This window comes from Pleurodeles waltl, chromosome 11, assembly GCF_031143425.1.
Source record: "Pleurodeles waltl isolate 20211129_DDA chromosome 11, aPleWal1.hap1.20221129, whole genome shotgun sequence".
NCBI classification, from domain to species: Eukaryota; Metazoa; Chordata; class Amphibia; order Caudata; family Salamandridae; genus Pleurodeles; species Pleurodeles waltl.
The window spans coordinates 27,424,820-27,443,538 of NC_090450.1; the positions used below are offsets into that span (position 1 = coordinate 27,424,820).

General features: G+C 44.3%; 1 protein-coding gene across 1 annotated transcript in view; it reads left to right on the forward strand.

Annotated features, from left to right (window-relative positions):
- The first annotated feature begins 6,124 nt into the window (after window positions 1–6,124).
- LOC138265283 (acetylcholine receptor subunit delta-like) overlaps window positions 6,125–18,719 on the forward strand; it is a 39,599-nt gene continuing 27,004 nt past the window's right edge. The window contains exon 1 of the mRNA XM_069212882.1: window positions 6,125–6,308. Within this exon, the coding sequence (XP_069068983.1) occupies window positions 6,257–6,308 (52 nt within the window). The 5' untranslated portion in view covers window positions 6,125–6,256. The remainder of the gene's footprint in view (window positions 6,309–18,719) is intronic.

The following is an 18,719-nucleotide window of genomic DNA, read 5'->3' on the forward strand; positions in this document are numbered from 1 at the left end:
GACACTGTATCTTAGCTGCACAGACTGTGCTTGCAAAGTAGCATCTCCACTGCTGTGGCCATGTTTATCAGAATCACTAAAAGGACATCGGTATTGGATGGAATTCCACAATCTGAAAAATCACTTCCAGAATCTGGTCTTTGATCTCCTCCCACAGATGTTGTCTCAGTATAAGAACATGTCTCAGGGCTCTCACCCATTATTTGAGTTAGAGCCTGGGCAGCAGTCATCCAACGAGACATATCTGTTCACTGTGTAAAACGTTTTTCCTCTAATACTATAGCCTGGGTAAAAGTCAGAGTTACTCATAGAAAGGAATGGTGTCTGATATGAGCTGAATTTGTACAAGTGTGAGTATACTGAAGAACTCGGACCTAAAAAAAGAATTGGTTCAATAAACAGAAATTCGAAACAACTTAGCTTTTGCAACTCTGTGATGTGAAGAACTTTTCCAAAGAAGCTAAAAGGGAAAAAAGAAGACAAGTATGACCTCACCTGGCAGCAACACACAATGAGGCAAAGTACAATTTTTTTTTTTTCTCAAAAAGCACACATTACTATATTAGTATCTGACACTAAGTGGAACTACTTTGTGTGAGGATGTGCTCCTAGTGAAAAGGCAGAATGTCTTTAAACCCAGTGAAGGTAGCCAATGGCTGCTGTAAGTTGACACATTGCCCAAGGCAGAATGCTATTGTGGGTGGAAGAAAAATGTGAATGACTCAATTTCTTGCTTATGGCTGATGTGGCCTGGCTCATGGCCCCATGCTGTATGCTGTGGTGGGTGGAATCAAATTGTGAATGACACCATGACAGACCAATGGGTGAAGTGGGTTGACCTGTGTGCCTAATGTTGTATGCTCTGGTGAGTGGAAGAAAAATGTGAGTGACACAATAACAGTCCTGTGGGTAAAATAGGCTTCCCCTCTGGTGCCGGCCCCATTTCATGGAGCAGGACCCGCGCTCAGTGATCTCAATCATAGCTGTGATCCCTTAAAGGGAATCCATGGCAAAGTGGAACCATTGGAAAGAGGAGAGTCTCTCTTCTCAAGACATTTTCTCCATTCCTTGACAAATTCAATAAATGATGCTGTTATAGTGAAATCTGATTTGACAGTACCTCGCATCACTTTTTTGTTACCAGAACACATTCATCGCACGAAAAAGATCAAGTGCGACACTGGCAGGAGACTGGTTCAATTTGAAAATGTCTCTCTGTAAGACATTATCTATTCAGCTCAGTCTCACTCTGGTATCTCACAAAACTTTAAATGGAAAATGCGTGCTCGGCTAAAAAGAAAATGAAAAAGAGAAATTGCATAATGCACAATTTTGTGAAATTTCACAATTTTCTCACTATGCAAAATTCTTGAAGTTCTCAAACTTCTTTGGAGTAATTACAATCTCTTCAAAGCCTGAAGTTTCTGTCCAATTGCATGCTGTGATATACCCACTAGTGGACAGTCATGTATTATATAGATATTTTCCTTTATGTTAGTGCTAGAAATTATTTGCATGTCGACAACTGAACAGCTTGGGACTCTCAAGATATCTTGGCAACCTCTGCAGGGTCCATTCTTGACCCCACCCCCCTCTTATTTTGACTCCCATGCAGGTTGGTCCTTGTGTAATGAGTTCCCAGATGACACCCAAAGAGGAGGTACTATCTAAAATTACCTACATGGAAAGTGTCTGCAGGACCAAGGTAGAAAAAGACCTAACCCGTGAGACAGCACGTGGTTTGTGGGTGTCGGGCGTGCTGTGATTATTAATGAAGGAACAGGTAATTTAGAGCAGGTAACATACACTTTTGTTCAGGGAAACCCACAGTGACTCTGTACATCTCAACCAGCCTTAGTGACACACACACACACACACACACACAAGTAATGGGTGTAGGCCGAGGACAAGAGCATGGATTATCCAGTGCAGATCCATTTGTGATGTGCTGCTGCAGTCCAGATGTTTTTTCGTGGAATTCTGGGACTTGTACTATTGTTTATTGCAGTTCAAAAGAGGACTATAAGCCCCACAATTCAAAGATAAAAACCTGAACTGGAGCGGCACATCACACATGGACCTGGGCAACTTGGCAACTATGCCTATGAGCAGCAAAATGGGTCCCACCTCAGTGCCCTAAACCCACCAGACTAGCTTGGTTGCCCTGCATCGGTGACCCATAGAACTCACTCACTAACAACCAATGTATCAATCAATTAGAGCAATTCCTCGCCATCGTCTGCCCTCGGTTGAGGATAGGGCCCCAACAGAGGGGCCTCCAGGAACCTGCCACCAGTGGTTCGAGTGAACTCCTACCAGCCACTGTCCCCAGAGAGTAACTGACTTTGGTTTCAGATGACTGTGCCCACAGTACCAGGCTTGGTGATAGGATGCTTGGTCACCATCACTACATTGCCAGGAAGCAAGGGTGAATTTGTTAAAAAAAAGTAATAGCCGGGGTACAACTTATTCCTTAGGAAGCCAAAAGGGCTCATTGCACCCACTACCCATGTTGGGTCTGCCAAATGCCAGTTCCAGAACGTACCACTATCACACTAGCCACTTCAATTTGTAAGAATAGTCTAGATACGCTAGTTCATTATGTTTTTTTAAGTATATCAAACTGTGAAACTATTTAATGGGTATAAAAAAGAAAAATCTGACAGCGCCACCTTGCGGTGGAACGTCATAATAAAGTACCGGTATTTGTAATCAAGTACCAGTGCTGAGCACCAGCAAACACAGGCAAAAATTAGGCTCTGCCAGAAACCCCAAATACATTATTTTTATTGCTAAGCAAAGGGTGGGCACTTCCTTCTTTGTGTGGTGGGTTCTGTTTGCACAGTCTGTGCATTGGCCACATTTCGAAGCACATACTAAAACCCTCATCAAAACCAAATTACAGCTGCAAAACACCCATAAATGCTACTTTAGACATTGAAGTATACATTGATGTTTTATGATGCGTATCTTTTGCTGAAACAGCTGCTGATTTTCAGTGCCTGAGCGCTTCAGAGCAGGTCCTCAAACCTTGCCCCCCAGATTAGCATAGCCCATAATTGTTCAGTGCTAATCTGATTTTTAGATTTTAGGAGCTTTAAATCCATAGGGCCAGATGTCATACCAAGATGGTACATAATACTTATGCTTTAGACTGCATATCCTAATTGTACGCATAAATTCGTAATCCTCATATCTATTTACAGTCATTCTCTCACTACAGAGCTGACTGGACTTGACCTTGTTACATGTTAGAATCTATCATGTAATAACAGTATCCCGAGTTTCTCAGTCTACCCCATCTTCTTGGGTAAATCTTGGCTGATCCATCCCATTACTGTTTCACAGTTAATTACTACAGGGGAGGCGTTGATCATCCATTTTCAGTACAATTATATTTTTGGCCCAATAACCCAGTAGCAAATTACATTGGTCGTTACAATAGATGCCCAGTAACCTCTGACTGCCCTTGGACCCCAAGAAAGGGACTCAAAGGGACCATGGTTACACCTTGTATTTTTAATACACTATGTGTAGGTGGGTGGGGTGATAAATGCCTGTGTCAGGCCAGCTGCCTACCTCTGACTAGACCCAAGGCCCTAGAGGGTGCATCCAACCCTTTCATAAAGTAATCCAGAATCTGGGGCACTGCCCACTGTCTGCCAGTCCCAATGAAACATTGGAAAGGCAATAATTCCGCCCCCCGTACTCCTACAATATAAGTCAAGTACGTGCTACATGTGGGTACATCAGGTATAAAAATTATTTTATTCCTTAAACCATTTCCTCTGAAAATGCAGGTTAGATGCATTAAATAAATGTGCTTTGCCAGGCAGCAGATGCCCTCTGCATGGCTATCTCGCTGACTGTTTGTATCCTGAAGTTATGCTCCGTGGGGCCAATAAACTCTTCTTTTTTTGGTAATGTTTTTAATTCTCTTTTGTGCTGAGTTTGATAATGAATTCCACTCAGATTGCCTAACTTGTATGCAGAAATGTTTCATTGATACTCTCATATACATTTGCCAAGTGAAACATGACTTTCGCAGATTGGGTGCATTTATCACAATTTACTAATTTAGCTCTTGAGTCAAACAACACAGCGTTGTTTTTTCCTTTTCTTTTTGCGTACGAGTAAACAAGTTGAATATTAAGCAGTGGATGAATTGTTCACAGTATAACCGGGCTCATGGCTTCCCCAGATGACTGGGAAGCACGTCCCTTACATCTTTCTGTTTCATTTTCCATCACTGTCAACATTGCAAACATATTGACATATTTCCAATTCAGTTCAGAATGTGAACTACAATAAAACAGAAAATCATTGGTCATTGATGGTTGGAAAGAACACAGCATCATTCCAGATATAATAAAGATATTGGCCATGTATTTAATGCACTCCTGGAGTTACCACATTTCTCAGAAGAAAAATACTGGCTTAGCTTGCTCACATTTTCAGACTCTAAGACATAGATACATAAGTACGGCCCGCGAGCCACATGCAGCACCCATGATCTTTACATGCACCCCCCTGGGCAACAGGAACACTGGGCAGCTGGTTACTCAACTCAGCACTAACAATGACATTTCAAGATTAATTGGTGTTAAAGAAAGGAAGTAACTAGAGAGTTCTGCTCTTGACTTTAGAAGCACCTTCATTATTAAAGACATCTTACAGCAAAGGTGTAAAAATATGAAAGTCTCTTCAAAAAGTGTATTTAGTTAACATACAGAACCTTTTCACCTTACTACAATTTATCACATCAGTGCGTTGAGAAGTATTCATTTAAAAGTGATAGTTTTCAAACATTAATTTAGAAACATGAATTCTTCGCCCTACCGTGACAACAACACCAATAATAAATTAAAGACGCAATTCAGTTATGTGTACTTTTTGGGTGGACTGGGTTCCTATCACACATGAACAACATTATAGTCTATTAAATCAAACACAAGAGCAGGGTTTGTACAGTGCACACCATGACATCATGTATTTTGAGGTCCTCTTGTATGTGATAGTGAAGAAAAAGGAGGGAAAGTTAAATTACATAATTGCCCAGGATCACACTATTTGGAAAAGGGGGGAAGCCGGGATAATCCCAGGTTTTCTGGTTTCACATTGTTCAATTCAGCCACTAGAAGTATATCCTTCACTTCACGTACCTTACAGACAATACTCTCAGGCCCCCCATGCGATAGCCACCCCCCTTGCATCAATGCGGCACTCGGACCCATCACAGACCAAACTTTTTAGCCTCTTGGAAATGTTTCTGAGTACCCGTGCTGTATGAGGAACAGGAGCGGCAGCGTGCATAATATTTTGTTAAATATTGTCTATTTTATTTTAACTATGGTAATTCTGCGTCTGCATACTTTAACAATAATTTAGAAATAGTTTAGACACCTCTAAAACACTTTTGAAGTGCTCTCTTCTTAGTTTTTGAAAAGAAAAAATACCAACTTTTGCTGATTTTGCATGCTTTTCTACAGTGCTTAATTTGTAAATAAAAATGTGCTGGTGCCCAAAGCCCCTCCTCTTAAACACGCGGCTGCTGCAGTTAAATGTGGAAACATGGAATTATGAGGTAATCCTGAAGCCATCTCGGGCCTTTTCAATCCATATAAAGCCAAGCATGCCCCTTCAACTCACTCTCGCAGCGTTCTACTTTCTCCCTTTGTGACGCTTTTTCGTTTTTCTTTTCCTCCGCTTTTCCTATATGTGTCTTTTGCTCGCAGTGAATGATTAAGCCAGAAATATGTGCCGGCGTAAGTGCCGGCGCCCCGCACCTGAAACTACCAGCTCAAATTAAGCACTACTGTAGTGCCAGGAGGGCTCCCCTCTGAAATCAATACATATAATAGAAGGTAGGACTGTACTGCGGCCTAGGCGCACTGTGTACTGTGCCAAAGAAAGGGACAGGCCTCGTCCTGTTCCAGAACAAAAGAAAAGTGGTCCTTTCCCCTCCTCGCCATGCCCAGTGCTGAAGGCCAGGCTCCTTCACATGCCCAGGGGCGGATGAATGACATTCTACCCGTGTCTGTGCCTGGCAGCCACGTCTATTTCCGTCCCAGGCCTCCACCTGTCCTGGGGTCTCCTCGCCTCTTCCCGGGCACCTGTCCCTGTCCGTCCCCGGAGCCCTGGCTCACTGCCTTGTGGAGCCGAAGGACGGAAGGAGGGAGCGAGGAAGTGAAGGAGTGTGGCCTCATTCCAGAGCCGGCGCCTCACGTGAGACTCACCCGGGCCGGGCCTCGGCGGCATGGGGAAGGCGGTGCTCCATCTCGGCCTGCTCTGGGCCTGCTGTGTGACAGGTAGGGACGGCGGGGAGCAAAGAGTGCCCTGCCTGGGTGCAAGGAACCCCGGTCTTTAAAATGTATGGTGTGATGGGAGAACGTAGCTCAGCGGGTCAGTGTATGTGCAGCAAAGAGCTACCGCAGTTTGGCACCAGGGGAGGATGCAGGCAACAAAATGCTTTATTTTTCCTTAGGGCTTTGAAACCAGCACCACCGGATGATAATATACGTCCTGTGGTGGCAGAGCTCTCATGTTGTCCAGTTCCATGCTCTCTTAATGGATCCAGTCCAGTTTTGTTTACACTCTGTTACTTGTAGATTTGATCCGTAGTGGCACCAGAATGCAAAGAAAAAGAAAATCTGTACTGGATCACGCACTCACATATGGAACATGGTTACATGTGAAGTATGTGCCATGTCACCTTTGCCCCAGATTGAGCGGAATGAAGCATCCTTCAATAGATGAGATAGTCCCAGCCCTGCCAGGTTTCCCAGGTCCATGCGTGATGCGTCGCTCCAGTCCAGGTTTTTCTTTTGAATCATTTGTTGTAGTTTTATTTATTCCATTATAAACCAGGACTACAATTCCCAGAATTCAAAGGAAAACACCAGGCCTGGAGCAGCACATCACTCAAGGACCTTGGAAACTCACTAGTTATGTAGCTCTGTAGACTAATGCACTTGCTGCTTGCAGAAAGTGCCAGGGGCTGATGGAAACGATGGACGTTGAGGCGCATAAAAAAGAAAGAAAAAAAAACCTTGTAGTTACAGTAGCAGTGCATTGGAATTCGCCCAGCAACATCACGTATTGCATCTTTGTGTAGTTGTGTAGTTGGTATTCTTTTTTTTTGCATGGGTCACTAAAGGTCACAAGCTCCAAACGTGACAGGGGGCGGGCCTCCCGACATAACAGTAAAATAACGGAACGTGTAGAAGACACCACTGACACATACGACACTTTGTGAGGTGTTTACACAAGCTCTCACTATAAACATATCCACGATTTCCGGTGTGACGTTTATTCCTGGGCACGCTTTTTACGTATTTCTACGTACGTTTGATGTTTGGTTTATTCTTTTTCTGCCAGGCTCTTCCAGAAAAGTATCCACTGCCCTGATCTGTCGAGACAGAAGTTCTTTTTTTTGGGTTGTCCACGTCAGTCTCTGAGGTGACAATCCTTGCTACAAACCTCTGGGATATTACAATCTGTAACAGATTGTGGTGATGTTTACTTTTCACTAAGAGAGGTAAAACAAAGAATATGTGACCAAGTACTTAAAGTATTAAAATCTAAATTCCAAGCCCTACTTAATCTTAGTGAGTTTGGGTAAAGGCTATTTCTTTCTAATTCGGATCAAAGTCAGTTCCAGTTACAAACCGAATAAGCCCTACTATTAAATAATATGTCCTTTATTCCGTTATAATCGTGGCCTCCATACTTCATCTAGCGGTGTGATCCTGGGCATGCACTTTATCCCCATATGTTGCAGGCCAAAATTTGGAGCACTCTTGGGTGCTACATAAATCGCCGTTTGTTGCCTGTAATGTAAGGGGTGTGACTGTTAGTTTATGTACTGTACAATATATCCACCAGGGGGCGCTAGTAGTTTCTATCACTATATTCTTGCTGGATATCTCACGGGTGCGGTACAAAGTCTCCACATGGAAGTTTATTCCTATAAAATGTTTGGCCACTCTGCGCCACTTGGTGAGTGGGAGGCAGATTATGTCACGGTTACTTCAACTGTTTGGTGCGTTTAAAAGTTGTGCAAGCAGCTATGACATATGCTAAACATTTAGATCCATGTTACTTGTGATGGATGGCATGTATTTAAGATCAGAGCCGGTCCTTGCCCGGATAGCGCCTTCGGCGCTGGGCAGAAAGAAGTTTGGCACCTGCTGCTACTGGTCGATAACATGAGGGAGCAGGGGACACCTTCTGTGTTCCCAGGTCAGCCCCTGGCTGGTTACGTGTGAGCAGCGACTGGCCTCTGGACACAACAAACAACTGATGTAAAAAATGAAGTGCCTAAGCCCTGGTCGGGATGCCACTGAAGCATGGACTACCTATTGCTCCTGCCAGCCTGCCAATGACAGCACCAACCCCACTACTAACCATCACACTCTTACAAGTGTGACAATTCCCACTATTCCAGGTGCCCAAAGCTATAAGAATGGCTATGGTGGCAGATATGAGTCATTTCTAATGTATATTGAATTAATAAACAACTGTTGTTGTACTTGTCTCTCATTTAGACTAACAGTGCCACCATGTGGCAGACAGTCATAATTGCCGGTGCCGAGTACCGAAAACCACTGGCTCAAATTAAGAACTGCTTAGCTCCATCCCACTGGTTGTTGAGTGGGGTTCAGTAGAAGTGTTGATGTGTGGCACAAGGGTGTGAGAGAGATGGCGGTTAAGGAACGTGGGTGATCGGGTGCTAAAAACTGCGCCTGCAGCTTATTAAAACTATTAAAATCACTTTAAAATGAATCGCTTGAGCCGAATGACATGTATGCTAATGTTTCCTGAACTTAATGAAGACATCTCAGTGCATCTCTCTGAACATTGGTGCCCTGACCCTAGGCCTAGCTAGTGCATGCCAAAGCTGGCCTTGAATTTAAAATCAACAAGGTCCTTGCTTAAATTGCATCCTATCTTAAACCAAATTAGGTGCACTCCAAATACCACCCTCCTCTTAATCTTTGTCTGTGGTCCCCCTTTCATGATGCTCCCTTTTGTAAGTGCTGTATACAAAACCCTTTACTATGACACAACATAATAGTGATGCTTCTGAAGTGCACTTTCTGGGGAACGAGAAAATCTTGCTTTGCTGTCTGACACTGACACTTTCGTATTTTGAGCCCAGTGCTTAATTTGTGCTTGTTGTTTCCAGTGAGGAGCATCAGCACTTATTTTTGAGGACCAGCAGTTATTTTCCTGCCCCAAGCATTTACTGTAAGCAAAAGACATCTATGGGAAAGACAGAAGAAGAGAAAAATGTTAAAGTGTCATAATGGGAGAAAGCAGAAACCTGCAAGAGTGAGCTGAAGGGGCAGGGTGTGGCTTTAAATGGACTGAAGAGGCCCAAGATGGCTTCAGGATTGCGCTGCCTCAGTATTCCCTGTTCACACATTTAATTGCAGCAACCGCGTGTTTAAGAGGAGGGCTTTGGGCACCGGCACGTTTTATTTACAAATAAGGCACTGTTTGAAACCGCTATGTTTACAAAGTGCCAGGACACCAGCCCCCCCACACCCTAATGAGGGTAACTGTGTATGTCATAAATGTCCTTCAGTCATGTGTACAATACCCATTGCTGCTCCTGTTCTCGCTGTAACCAGTAACTCCATCAGTTGATGTCGTGGAACGAGCCTGGAGGGGAAAAGGGGCAATGTTGCTGGCTGGAGATGAGAAATTTGCAAGGTTTTCACTCTGTGACCCTCACAGCCACTGAACTTACCTGCCTCCTAGCCTTCCTCCTTACTTATGCGCTTAGTGTGGGGCCTTTTTGGGTTCTCAGGTCAGAATTAGAGAATGAGAAGATTTATAGAGAAAATGAACAGGTGCTGGTGACCTGCAATAAAAGTTAGGTAGGTCAGTTCATTATACTCCCCTCTAAATCAAGGCGGCCATGCCCAATGCTGACCCTGCTTAAGGTGGGTCATAGAAAATCAATCAGTTACTTGTAGAGCGTGGCTTGTCACCCGCCCTGGTATCCAGGCGCTTGAAGTAGGTCCAACTGTTGTCTCTCACTGCACATGTATACACAACTGTAGGGTCACTCAGTGAGTCTGTAGGACATTAAAAAATCCTTGAACAACCAGAATGCACACACACATCTAAAAGCTGGCTTGTCAGAAACACCTTGTAGAGTGCCACAGAGATCCTGGTTAATATTTGTACAAGCCACTCGGATGAGCTGATATCCCATTGTGGCTGATGATTCTTCACAAAAACAGATGACACACATATAAACGTAAACCTTGGCACGGATGGTCCCTCTGTGATATCTGTCTTGAAGACCTTTCCTTCGGACATGTGGTCAAAGTGGCATCTTTAAGCTTATCATTAGTAAGACCAAGGCAGTGAGGTTTGGAGATCCATCATGATAGTCCCAGGATATTTGACCCATGTAGCGGAAAGTCTTATGCCCATTTAATCCACCCAGATTTTTCACTTTTTTGATCACGTTTTTGGACTTTTTGCTGTGAGCCCCAGAACTGGATCTCACCCACTGTAATCACATGGTAAACAGACTGCGTGTGTTTAACTTCAGTGTCTGCCTTTTAAAATAAGGCTGTTGTGACTCATCAAGGGTAGGGGGAACTTGGCTGGTTGCACATGAACACATATGCACAACAGTGTGTGTGCGCAAATGTGCATACGTGCGAAGGCTGTGTGTGTGAGACTACTGTCATATGCATTCCAATAACTGTGCACAAGTAGCCTGGCACAGAGGGGACTCTGCAGGTTTAGATATTGACCTAGGGTAGGCCTTATAATATTAGTGGGCACTCATAGGTAATCCATTTTGAGGAAAGGAAACCTCACGTGCAGGACCATCCTGCGTGGTAGGGATGCCTCAGACCCCTGCTGTTCACAACCATGGCGACACTCCAGCAGTTAGCCTCAGTAATGGATCACTGGGGTGGACAGTAGTTAAAGGGCAGCCGGAATACAAGGCATGCATGGCATGCATGGAGTACCTTGGGTCCATCCATCATCCAACAGGACCAGCCTGGATCCCACTCAGGATCCTCTCACCCCCTCGCAACTTTCTTTTATTCCTCTCTTTCACTCCTTTCTCACTTACAGTCATATGTCTCACATTCTCTTCACTCCTTTCACTCAGAGTCTCGCTCACTAATACTCAATACTCAGCTCCTCACATTCTCACTTTAACGTTCTCACGACCAGTATCTGTACACCACTTTCGGAATCACTCAACCCACACTCCACCTTTACTCAGTGTCCACTCAGCCTAGCCACACATTCCACTCATTACCCACTCACACAAGATCCTCTACTCCACTCACACCACTCCATAATCTCCACTCACCCTCCACTCACTCTCAGTTATTCTTCACTCTCTAGGTGCTAGACCACTCTCACAAACCATGAGCCTCTTGATCCACTTGCCTAAACCTTTGGAAGACCCAGAGGTCTCCCCTCTAGTGTTGCAAATGTCTGGTGACATCTCAGGCAGAAGTCTGGAGTGGGGGTTCTTCAACCTTTTCTGTGGCGAGAGCTACTTGTGATCAGTGAAAATAATTGTGCACTGCTGAGGGCCAAGCAACTCGTGCATTGTTACCAGATGCCCCCAACCCCAGCTTAATTGACTTTAAGCCTAATGTCCCTAGAGCCAGACACTACGTTCTGAACAAAATAGTTTGGCTCGGGAACTACGACAGTGCTGCCATTTGTGTCAGTGAGAGCATGAACCTTAGGGATGTATGAGCATGCGTGCATATAATTGGGATATATGTATGCAGGTGACTGAGAGACTGTGTCATATGTACCTGTGGCACAGGACATACCTTTCACCATATGGGACACCGTTACGCATATAACACAAACATACAATTATTTTTTTAAGTGGGAGAAATTTAAAGTGGAGGAAAAATGTTCTGCAAACATGTTCAGAATATGGAACCTTTTTTGCACTTAAAATTTCTCCCACTTAAAACAATGGCTGTTTTTTTACTTATAAATATGACACAGTGTTGAGAAAATTAAACTGAGAAGTTAACTTTGTTTATATGGAGTATATAAAACTCATCATTTAAATGTTCTCCCATTTCCAAGTGTCACATTTACAAACACTAGGCATCTTGCTGTCAGTGGCCTGTAGACATGGCACCATATTTATAACAGAAAAATACATTGGTTTAAATTGGAGGGATTTTAAGTGAAGAAACATGCTTCATAAAACATTGGGGCATAATTGACTTAAATAAAATTGGATAAAGAAATCAAAAACTTAATGTTTCATAGAAAAAGGTTTCTTCAGTTAAATTTTTTTCCATTCAATAATGACTATTTTTCAGTTAGAAATATGGCACAGTGTCTACAGGCCACCGGGATCAAAAGGCCTGCTGCATGTAAATGTGACACTTTGAAAGTGGAGAAAATTAAAATGAAGAGTTGATCATCAAGGTAACATTTTTCATTTTAAATTTCTCCCATTGAAAAGCATTCAGAAACTTAATTTGGTTCTCACATTTTAATATAGAGTTGACAAGGACTTTTATTTAAGAATTAAATACTTCAGTTCTTCACCCCTGTGCCCCATCTTAACCAATGAATCTGACTGAGCACTTCTCTTTATCAGGCCCTGCAATTTGCAGTCTAATGATAATGTAAAATAACACAGCCTTCCCTTAAATTTAAAAGAAAAATGGGACCCTGTGCTTTGCTTATTTAAAAAGGAACTCAAGGTTGTGAGCTACTCTGAAGGTGTCTGGTTGGAAACACATGGTCTAGAGGGAACCACTGGATAAATATAAAATTATGTTTCTAGTGCACTGTTTATTACCTGGCCTGTGACACCCCTTTGCCACACCAAGTTGGAAATCTTCCACCCATGCTTGTTTACAACTGTGGACTGCGTGGTTTGACACTCCTAGTCCTCCACACCTGATCACAGTGGCGGTTCCTCCTTTAATGCGGAGGAGCGTCTCCTGCTGCAAACGCAGCAGCTCAAGAGAACGTACATTTTATAAAATGGTCAATGGATATGACCATTTGAATTGCGCTGTGTGTCTCTCAGGGGCAGGGGGTTGGGGCCATATCTGCTGCTGATTGTCAGCAGAAATAACTTGCGTAAACATAAAGTGCACATGTGGAATTGAAATGCCGACTTCAGCCGCATCAATATTAGATGTGTAACAGCCAGGCGGACTGCAGACACAGGCTCCTAGATGGAAAAGGTGCGCTGTGTTAGCCTGCTCAGACCAATCATGGAGCTACATTCACGCTGTAAACTGCAAGCAAACTGCTCCGTGATTGGTTAGGTTTGTTTGCTCTTCACTTTCAAGTCAGGCTCAGAGGCTCCATGGTTTCTGAGAACAGTAGATGGTGGTCCTGGCGTCCCCTGTCTCTGGGTCTTCCCTGCACACCGACGTCGGTAAGTACTTTTGTTTTAATTTATTTCAACAAAGTACGTTTTTCCGACTCATAGAGGTAAATTAATTTGATGTGGCAGACATGTGAGACTGCCCTTAACCGTGAACCCCGAGATCTGCTGCCTCGCCCACCACTTTCAAATGTCAGTAACACAGTCGCGGCTTGTGGGTGTAACTGGGGGCGGGGTGGCGCATGCGGAGGGGGAAATGGGGGGAATTAATTTAAAAAAAAAAAAAAATCCTCCGTTGCCGCGACGCGCTGCTCCTCTCCCTCGACATCGCTGCAGGAACAGGCTCCCAGCCTGGCCTGCACCAATCCTGATGCTGCTCAGAGCAGCGTCAGGATTGGCTGGGAGCGCCCAGCCAGGGCGCTCCCAGGCAGACTGGGAGCCTGTGCAGGCTCTCTACAGCCCAGAGCCTACTGCGCATGTGTGTTTGGCCTGCCCGAGACAGCCGGCCAAACACACATGCGCTCTGAGGGGAGTGCACAGTGCACTCCCCGCGTTCTGGTCATCCCACAAGGCCCCACTCCTTTCACAAGGAAAGGATAATAAACATGGTTTATTATCCTTTCTTTGTGAAAGGATTTGCAGTGGTTGCTGCTGGTGAGGGGGGGGCGACGCTCTTCCGCCGAGGCGAAGCGGGCGTCACTGCACTAACCGCCACTGCCTGATCAAAGAGAATAAACACCTTCTGTACGATGTCCCTGCGGCCATGTTCTTCTGAATCAGTTTCACCAGAGGGTTATGGGGGCACGTAGGAGTCTGGAAGTATCGCTGGACATTCTGTTCCCATAACTACGGAACTACCACCGCCTGCAGACCTGCGTAAGTAACAACGCTTTTCCTAGGCATTCACAACTCTACAAACTCCAGCAGGTCAGGTGGAAAGAGATACATTTGCTCTAGTAAGGAACAATATGCAGTACCTTATGACAACAAACTTGCTAATTTCTGGCAGAATTCAGAAAGTGTTGAATGTACTTGCTATTCAGTATTGTAGCAAGGGAGTCGAAGGGCGTAAAAGCAAGTCCCTCCTGTTCTTAACCCTGAATCAGTATGTAAACGGAGCCATAATTAGGGTGTTGATTTACTCTCACGTGCAGGGACTGGTGCAACTGCACCCGGAGCACTCTTTATAGTTTTGCCTCTGATGGTAATGGAGCACGATGGGAAAGAGTGTATCCTCAAAAATGTTACAAGTATTCTAGGTTATTCAGAAAATGTCCCCCGCAGTTCACTGTGTACCACTCGGACTTTCATGTCATTTATTTCCAGACATTGTATCCAGAGTCTATAAACCTTAAATGACTAGAAAGTTCAAATCCATAGTGATCCCATGTGGACCATGCTCACAGCCTAGCAGGTACAGTGGTCAGTGGGACATTTAGACACCCGTCCTATGGACCCAACATTCACCCATGTAATGCCACTGTGCTGTAGGTTTTTCCCAACCACTTATGAATCGACCTAAATCTTTTGTTAACTCTATTTTTAAATCCAATTTAAATGAATCAAGACAAGTGCCTTTCATTAAATCCATTTGTTTACACATTCCAGGCGTTCAACCCACTGCAAGCTTTGGCACTGGTTACTGATATTTTCTATAAATACTGAAAAGAAGCTCATGTCTCGAGAAGACCCTTCACTTCAAGGAGCCGAAACATGTTGACACAAAGGACCAAGGAAACCTGGACCAATTAAAAACGTTTCATAATAAATAACATATGGCCGTCTAACCATACGGAAATACTTGTAGTTTGGCCTCAATAAATTTGGAGGCAGTCTATTTCCTTGATAAGACACATTTAAAGTGGGTTCCTAGAGCCCTGGTAACTTGCAGCCCCAACTGATTTGCATATTATTAGACTGGTACCCTAAGCTCGCAATAGTATGCATGAGGAACAATTTGCACCATGGGATTGTTACTTGTACAAAAAACAAAGACTTTTTTTCATTTTAATCCTTCTGTTTTTTATCTGATAAATTAAGCAATCATGGTCGCTACTTTCACTGGTGGAGGTTAGTCTTGCACCAATATTAACTCGAGCTAAAAAGATTAAAGGCATAATGAACACTGTGGACCTGATGGTAACGTTTGCTAATGTGTTCATGCATATAGCTCGAAACATTTTTTTTTTGTCTGAATGCATTTAAATTTTTTTTTTTTTTTCCTTGAGTTATGTTGGGATTTCCTCACCTGATACGATGTATTCAACCACATGGTGCCCTCCATATGTATGAAATGACTCAGCATAGGAGACATAGATATATTTTGCTTTCTGTGCTAGAGGTCCAGCGGTCCTTGCTTTACAAGGGCCCAGCCCCATTTGTTTTGCACCAGCTGCTCAGGGCTCTCTGTGCCAATGGATTCACAATGTGCCAGCGTCATCGCCAGGAGCTGTCTATGGTCCTGAAATAGCCACGATTAAGCTTCTGCACATTCAGGTTTGTAGAACTCAGCTGCAGGCCTTGCACAGACAGCTCCTTACAGGCTGCTAAGCTTGCCTTTCCTGAATCTAGGCAAAGGGTGTTCTGCAAGTTAACAAGTCCATTATGATCGAGCTGTTTAGGTTTTGTAAATCCTAACCCTAGGACAAATATTCTTTACCTTTGATAATATTTCAAACTTGTGCTAGAGGCGTCTGGTTTTCAATGTGTGTGTAAATACTTAAGGCCTTAGTTGGACGATGATGGACAACTCACTGGTTTGCCAGGAGGGCATACGTCATGACTTCTACCACTCTGGTGACGGACAATCCGTGTACCTTAGAGCCCGCCCGCCTGGATATTGGGAGCCGCCTTCACTGCCTTGTACTTTTATGGGAAGAGAAGTTATATTCTCTCAACAAAAAGTAAACAGCCTGACATGCAGTGTTATTTCTCTGCAGATAGCGGTCATGTAACATTTTCCCTGTCTGTTTCCTACGTCCCTCGTATTTCAGATACCGTCAATTAAAATTAGCATTTGTTACGCATTTGGCGTAACAAATGCTCCCGCAGCACCCGCGGTGCGGCGGTGGAGTGGGGAGGGGGTGCAGAGCTCCAAGTGACCCCCTCAGCACAGTACACTGGGTCCAGGGGGGAAGGCCCCTCTCCAGGTATTTTGCAGGGGTGAGCCCTCAAGTTTCGTTATGCCACTGGTGATGGTGGCCCCTCTCTTAATAGTGCAAGACTTCCGTCACTGTGACGGAGCGGTCCTGTGGCAGAGGGACCGCTGGGTCAAGGGTCACCATCAGCAGAGCCAGCTGATCCTCCGCTTCCTGTAACCCAGATGGTTCCTCCTCCTCTAGAGCGGGATGTTTGCAGATTTGACGGGACACCATGAGCACCAGTTACTGGTGTTCCTTCTCCTCAAAAAAACTATAAAGGTGGCCCATATTTTTTTTTTTAAATAATCCATCTGATTTCACATTGATCTGTTTAAATTGTGATAAATGTGCATTTTATATGATCTCGTACCCCCTGTCGCACCACGTCTGATGAGACAGGTCCTGACTGCTCATTCTCTGATTCCGCTGGTGTCAAGGAAGCCAAGGAGCCACGTCTGGACACATCCTGACCCATCATACCTGCAAAACAGCCTTCTAGGTCAGCTGGGACCGCAGCCAGTGCCATCTTTGACACTGCTGGGTGCTAATAACAAGTAAAAGGTTTTGGAGGTATCTGCCTTTCCTTATCTGCAGTAGTACCTACCAGGGCGGCTCCTGCACTAAGGGGAAGGAGCGTCGCCCCCCTGGTCAAGAGCCAAGAGATGAAAAATTATCTCAACAGGGAGGGGCGGGACTAAGCCAAGGGAGGTAGGAGGCAGGAGGAGGGGAGAGTGCACTAAGTGCGCATGTGTGTTTGGCTGGCCGTCTGAGGCCAGCTAAACACACATGCGCACTTAGGTTTCTCCAGCCTGGGAGAAACAGCACAGACCCCAGGCTTGTGTGTGAGCGGCAGTCTCTGCCGCTCATACCAATCCCAATGCTGCTTACATGCTATGTTTACCATGTAAGCATCGCCAGGAATGGCATCCCAGTGAATGCTGGGAAACCAGATGGGGGGAAGAGGAGCACGAGGTGGCAAGAAACGGAGAGGGCGATAAGGTAAGTTTCCCCCCCCCCCTCCGACTCTGTCCCCTCCTTCCCTCCTGTCCCCTTGAGATTTGCGGCGGCCCCTGCTGGTACTTACATGAAATGGTTCACAGTCGGTGATAGGCAGCACAGACAACCCCACCTATCACTAGCACCTATTGCCATCGCATAATATGTAATCACTCAAAATGAAAAAGGCACACAACTATTGGGGGACAAGCCACCAACATTACTACCTCATCAATCACATAGTGAGTAGTGTCCAACATTTATCCATGTATGAAAAAGATAAGAAATAGTAAAAAAATGTGAATCATCATCCATTCTTTATTTTTCAATCCTCTTTTTTAAATTTAGATTCAATTGTAGCCAAAGCATACTCAATGTGCGATTTATGATGCACTCAGAGTATTACCACATAATTTGGAGACTTTTTTTTCATCGATTTGCGTGCTGAGTAATATTAGATCCGAGAAGTAGTATCTACATGCCTTATACATTTTCTGGCATTACTCTAGGTTGCACCAACTCCTGGTGCACCTAGATGGAAAACACAGACATGCCCAATATCAGGCCAGCTGTTTTGTTTGATGCAAGAAAAAACAAACCTGTTTTTATGTAGTTTACACTTACTCAGGCGGAAGAGGTCATTGTTTCAATGTGTGTGGCTGACACTAATTCAAAATGTAGTGGGCCGAGACAAAGGAGCAGTTATTGAAACTGACCAAAACTAAACATGGCCTCCTTTGTTCCCTTGTCACACTCAGGTCTGTACTGCGGAAAAGTACAAAGTAATTTTAACCCATGTTTTTACTGCAGACTAGCTGCCAACTCACCACATGGAATGATTAAATTACTTACCGGTAATCTTCATTACTCAAAATTCCCTTTTTCTTGTACAAATACTTATGTCCCACCCTCCTCTTTTTTCAGGGATCACAGCCTGACTCCTCATGTTTCTTCTGTGCTGGGGGGGCGTACAGGATGTTTCCTGGGCTGTATGCCTCTTTATCACCAGTTTGGTGGGAGGTGTTTGGCAGTTAGGGAGGAGGGATTTTTTCTTTGAACCTTCTGATTGGTTCTGGCTAGGTCACATTGTGCCTGAGTAGAGGTGGGACACCTCATAGTAGTAAGTATTGGTATGAGAAAAGGGGTTGAGGAAGTAATGTATGTATCACTCAAGAGTGATCTGTCTACTTTAATGTGCTTCCTGTGTTTGGTGA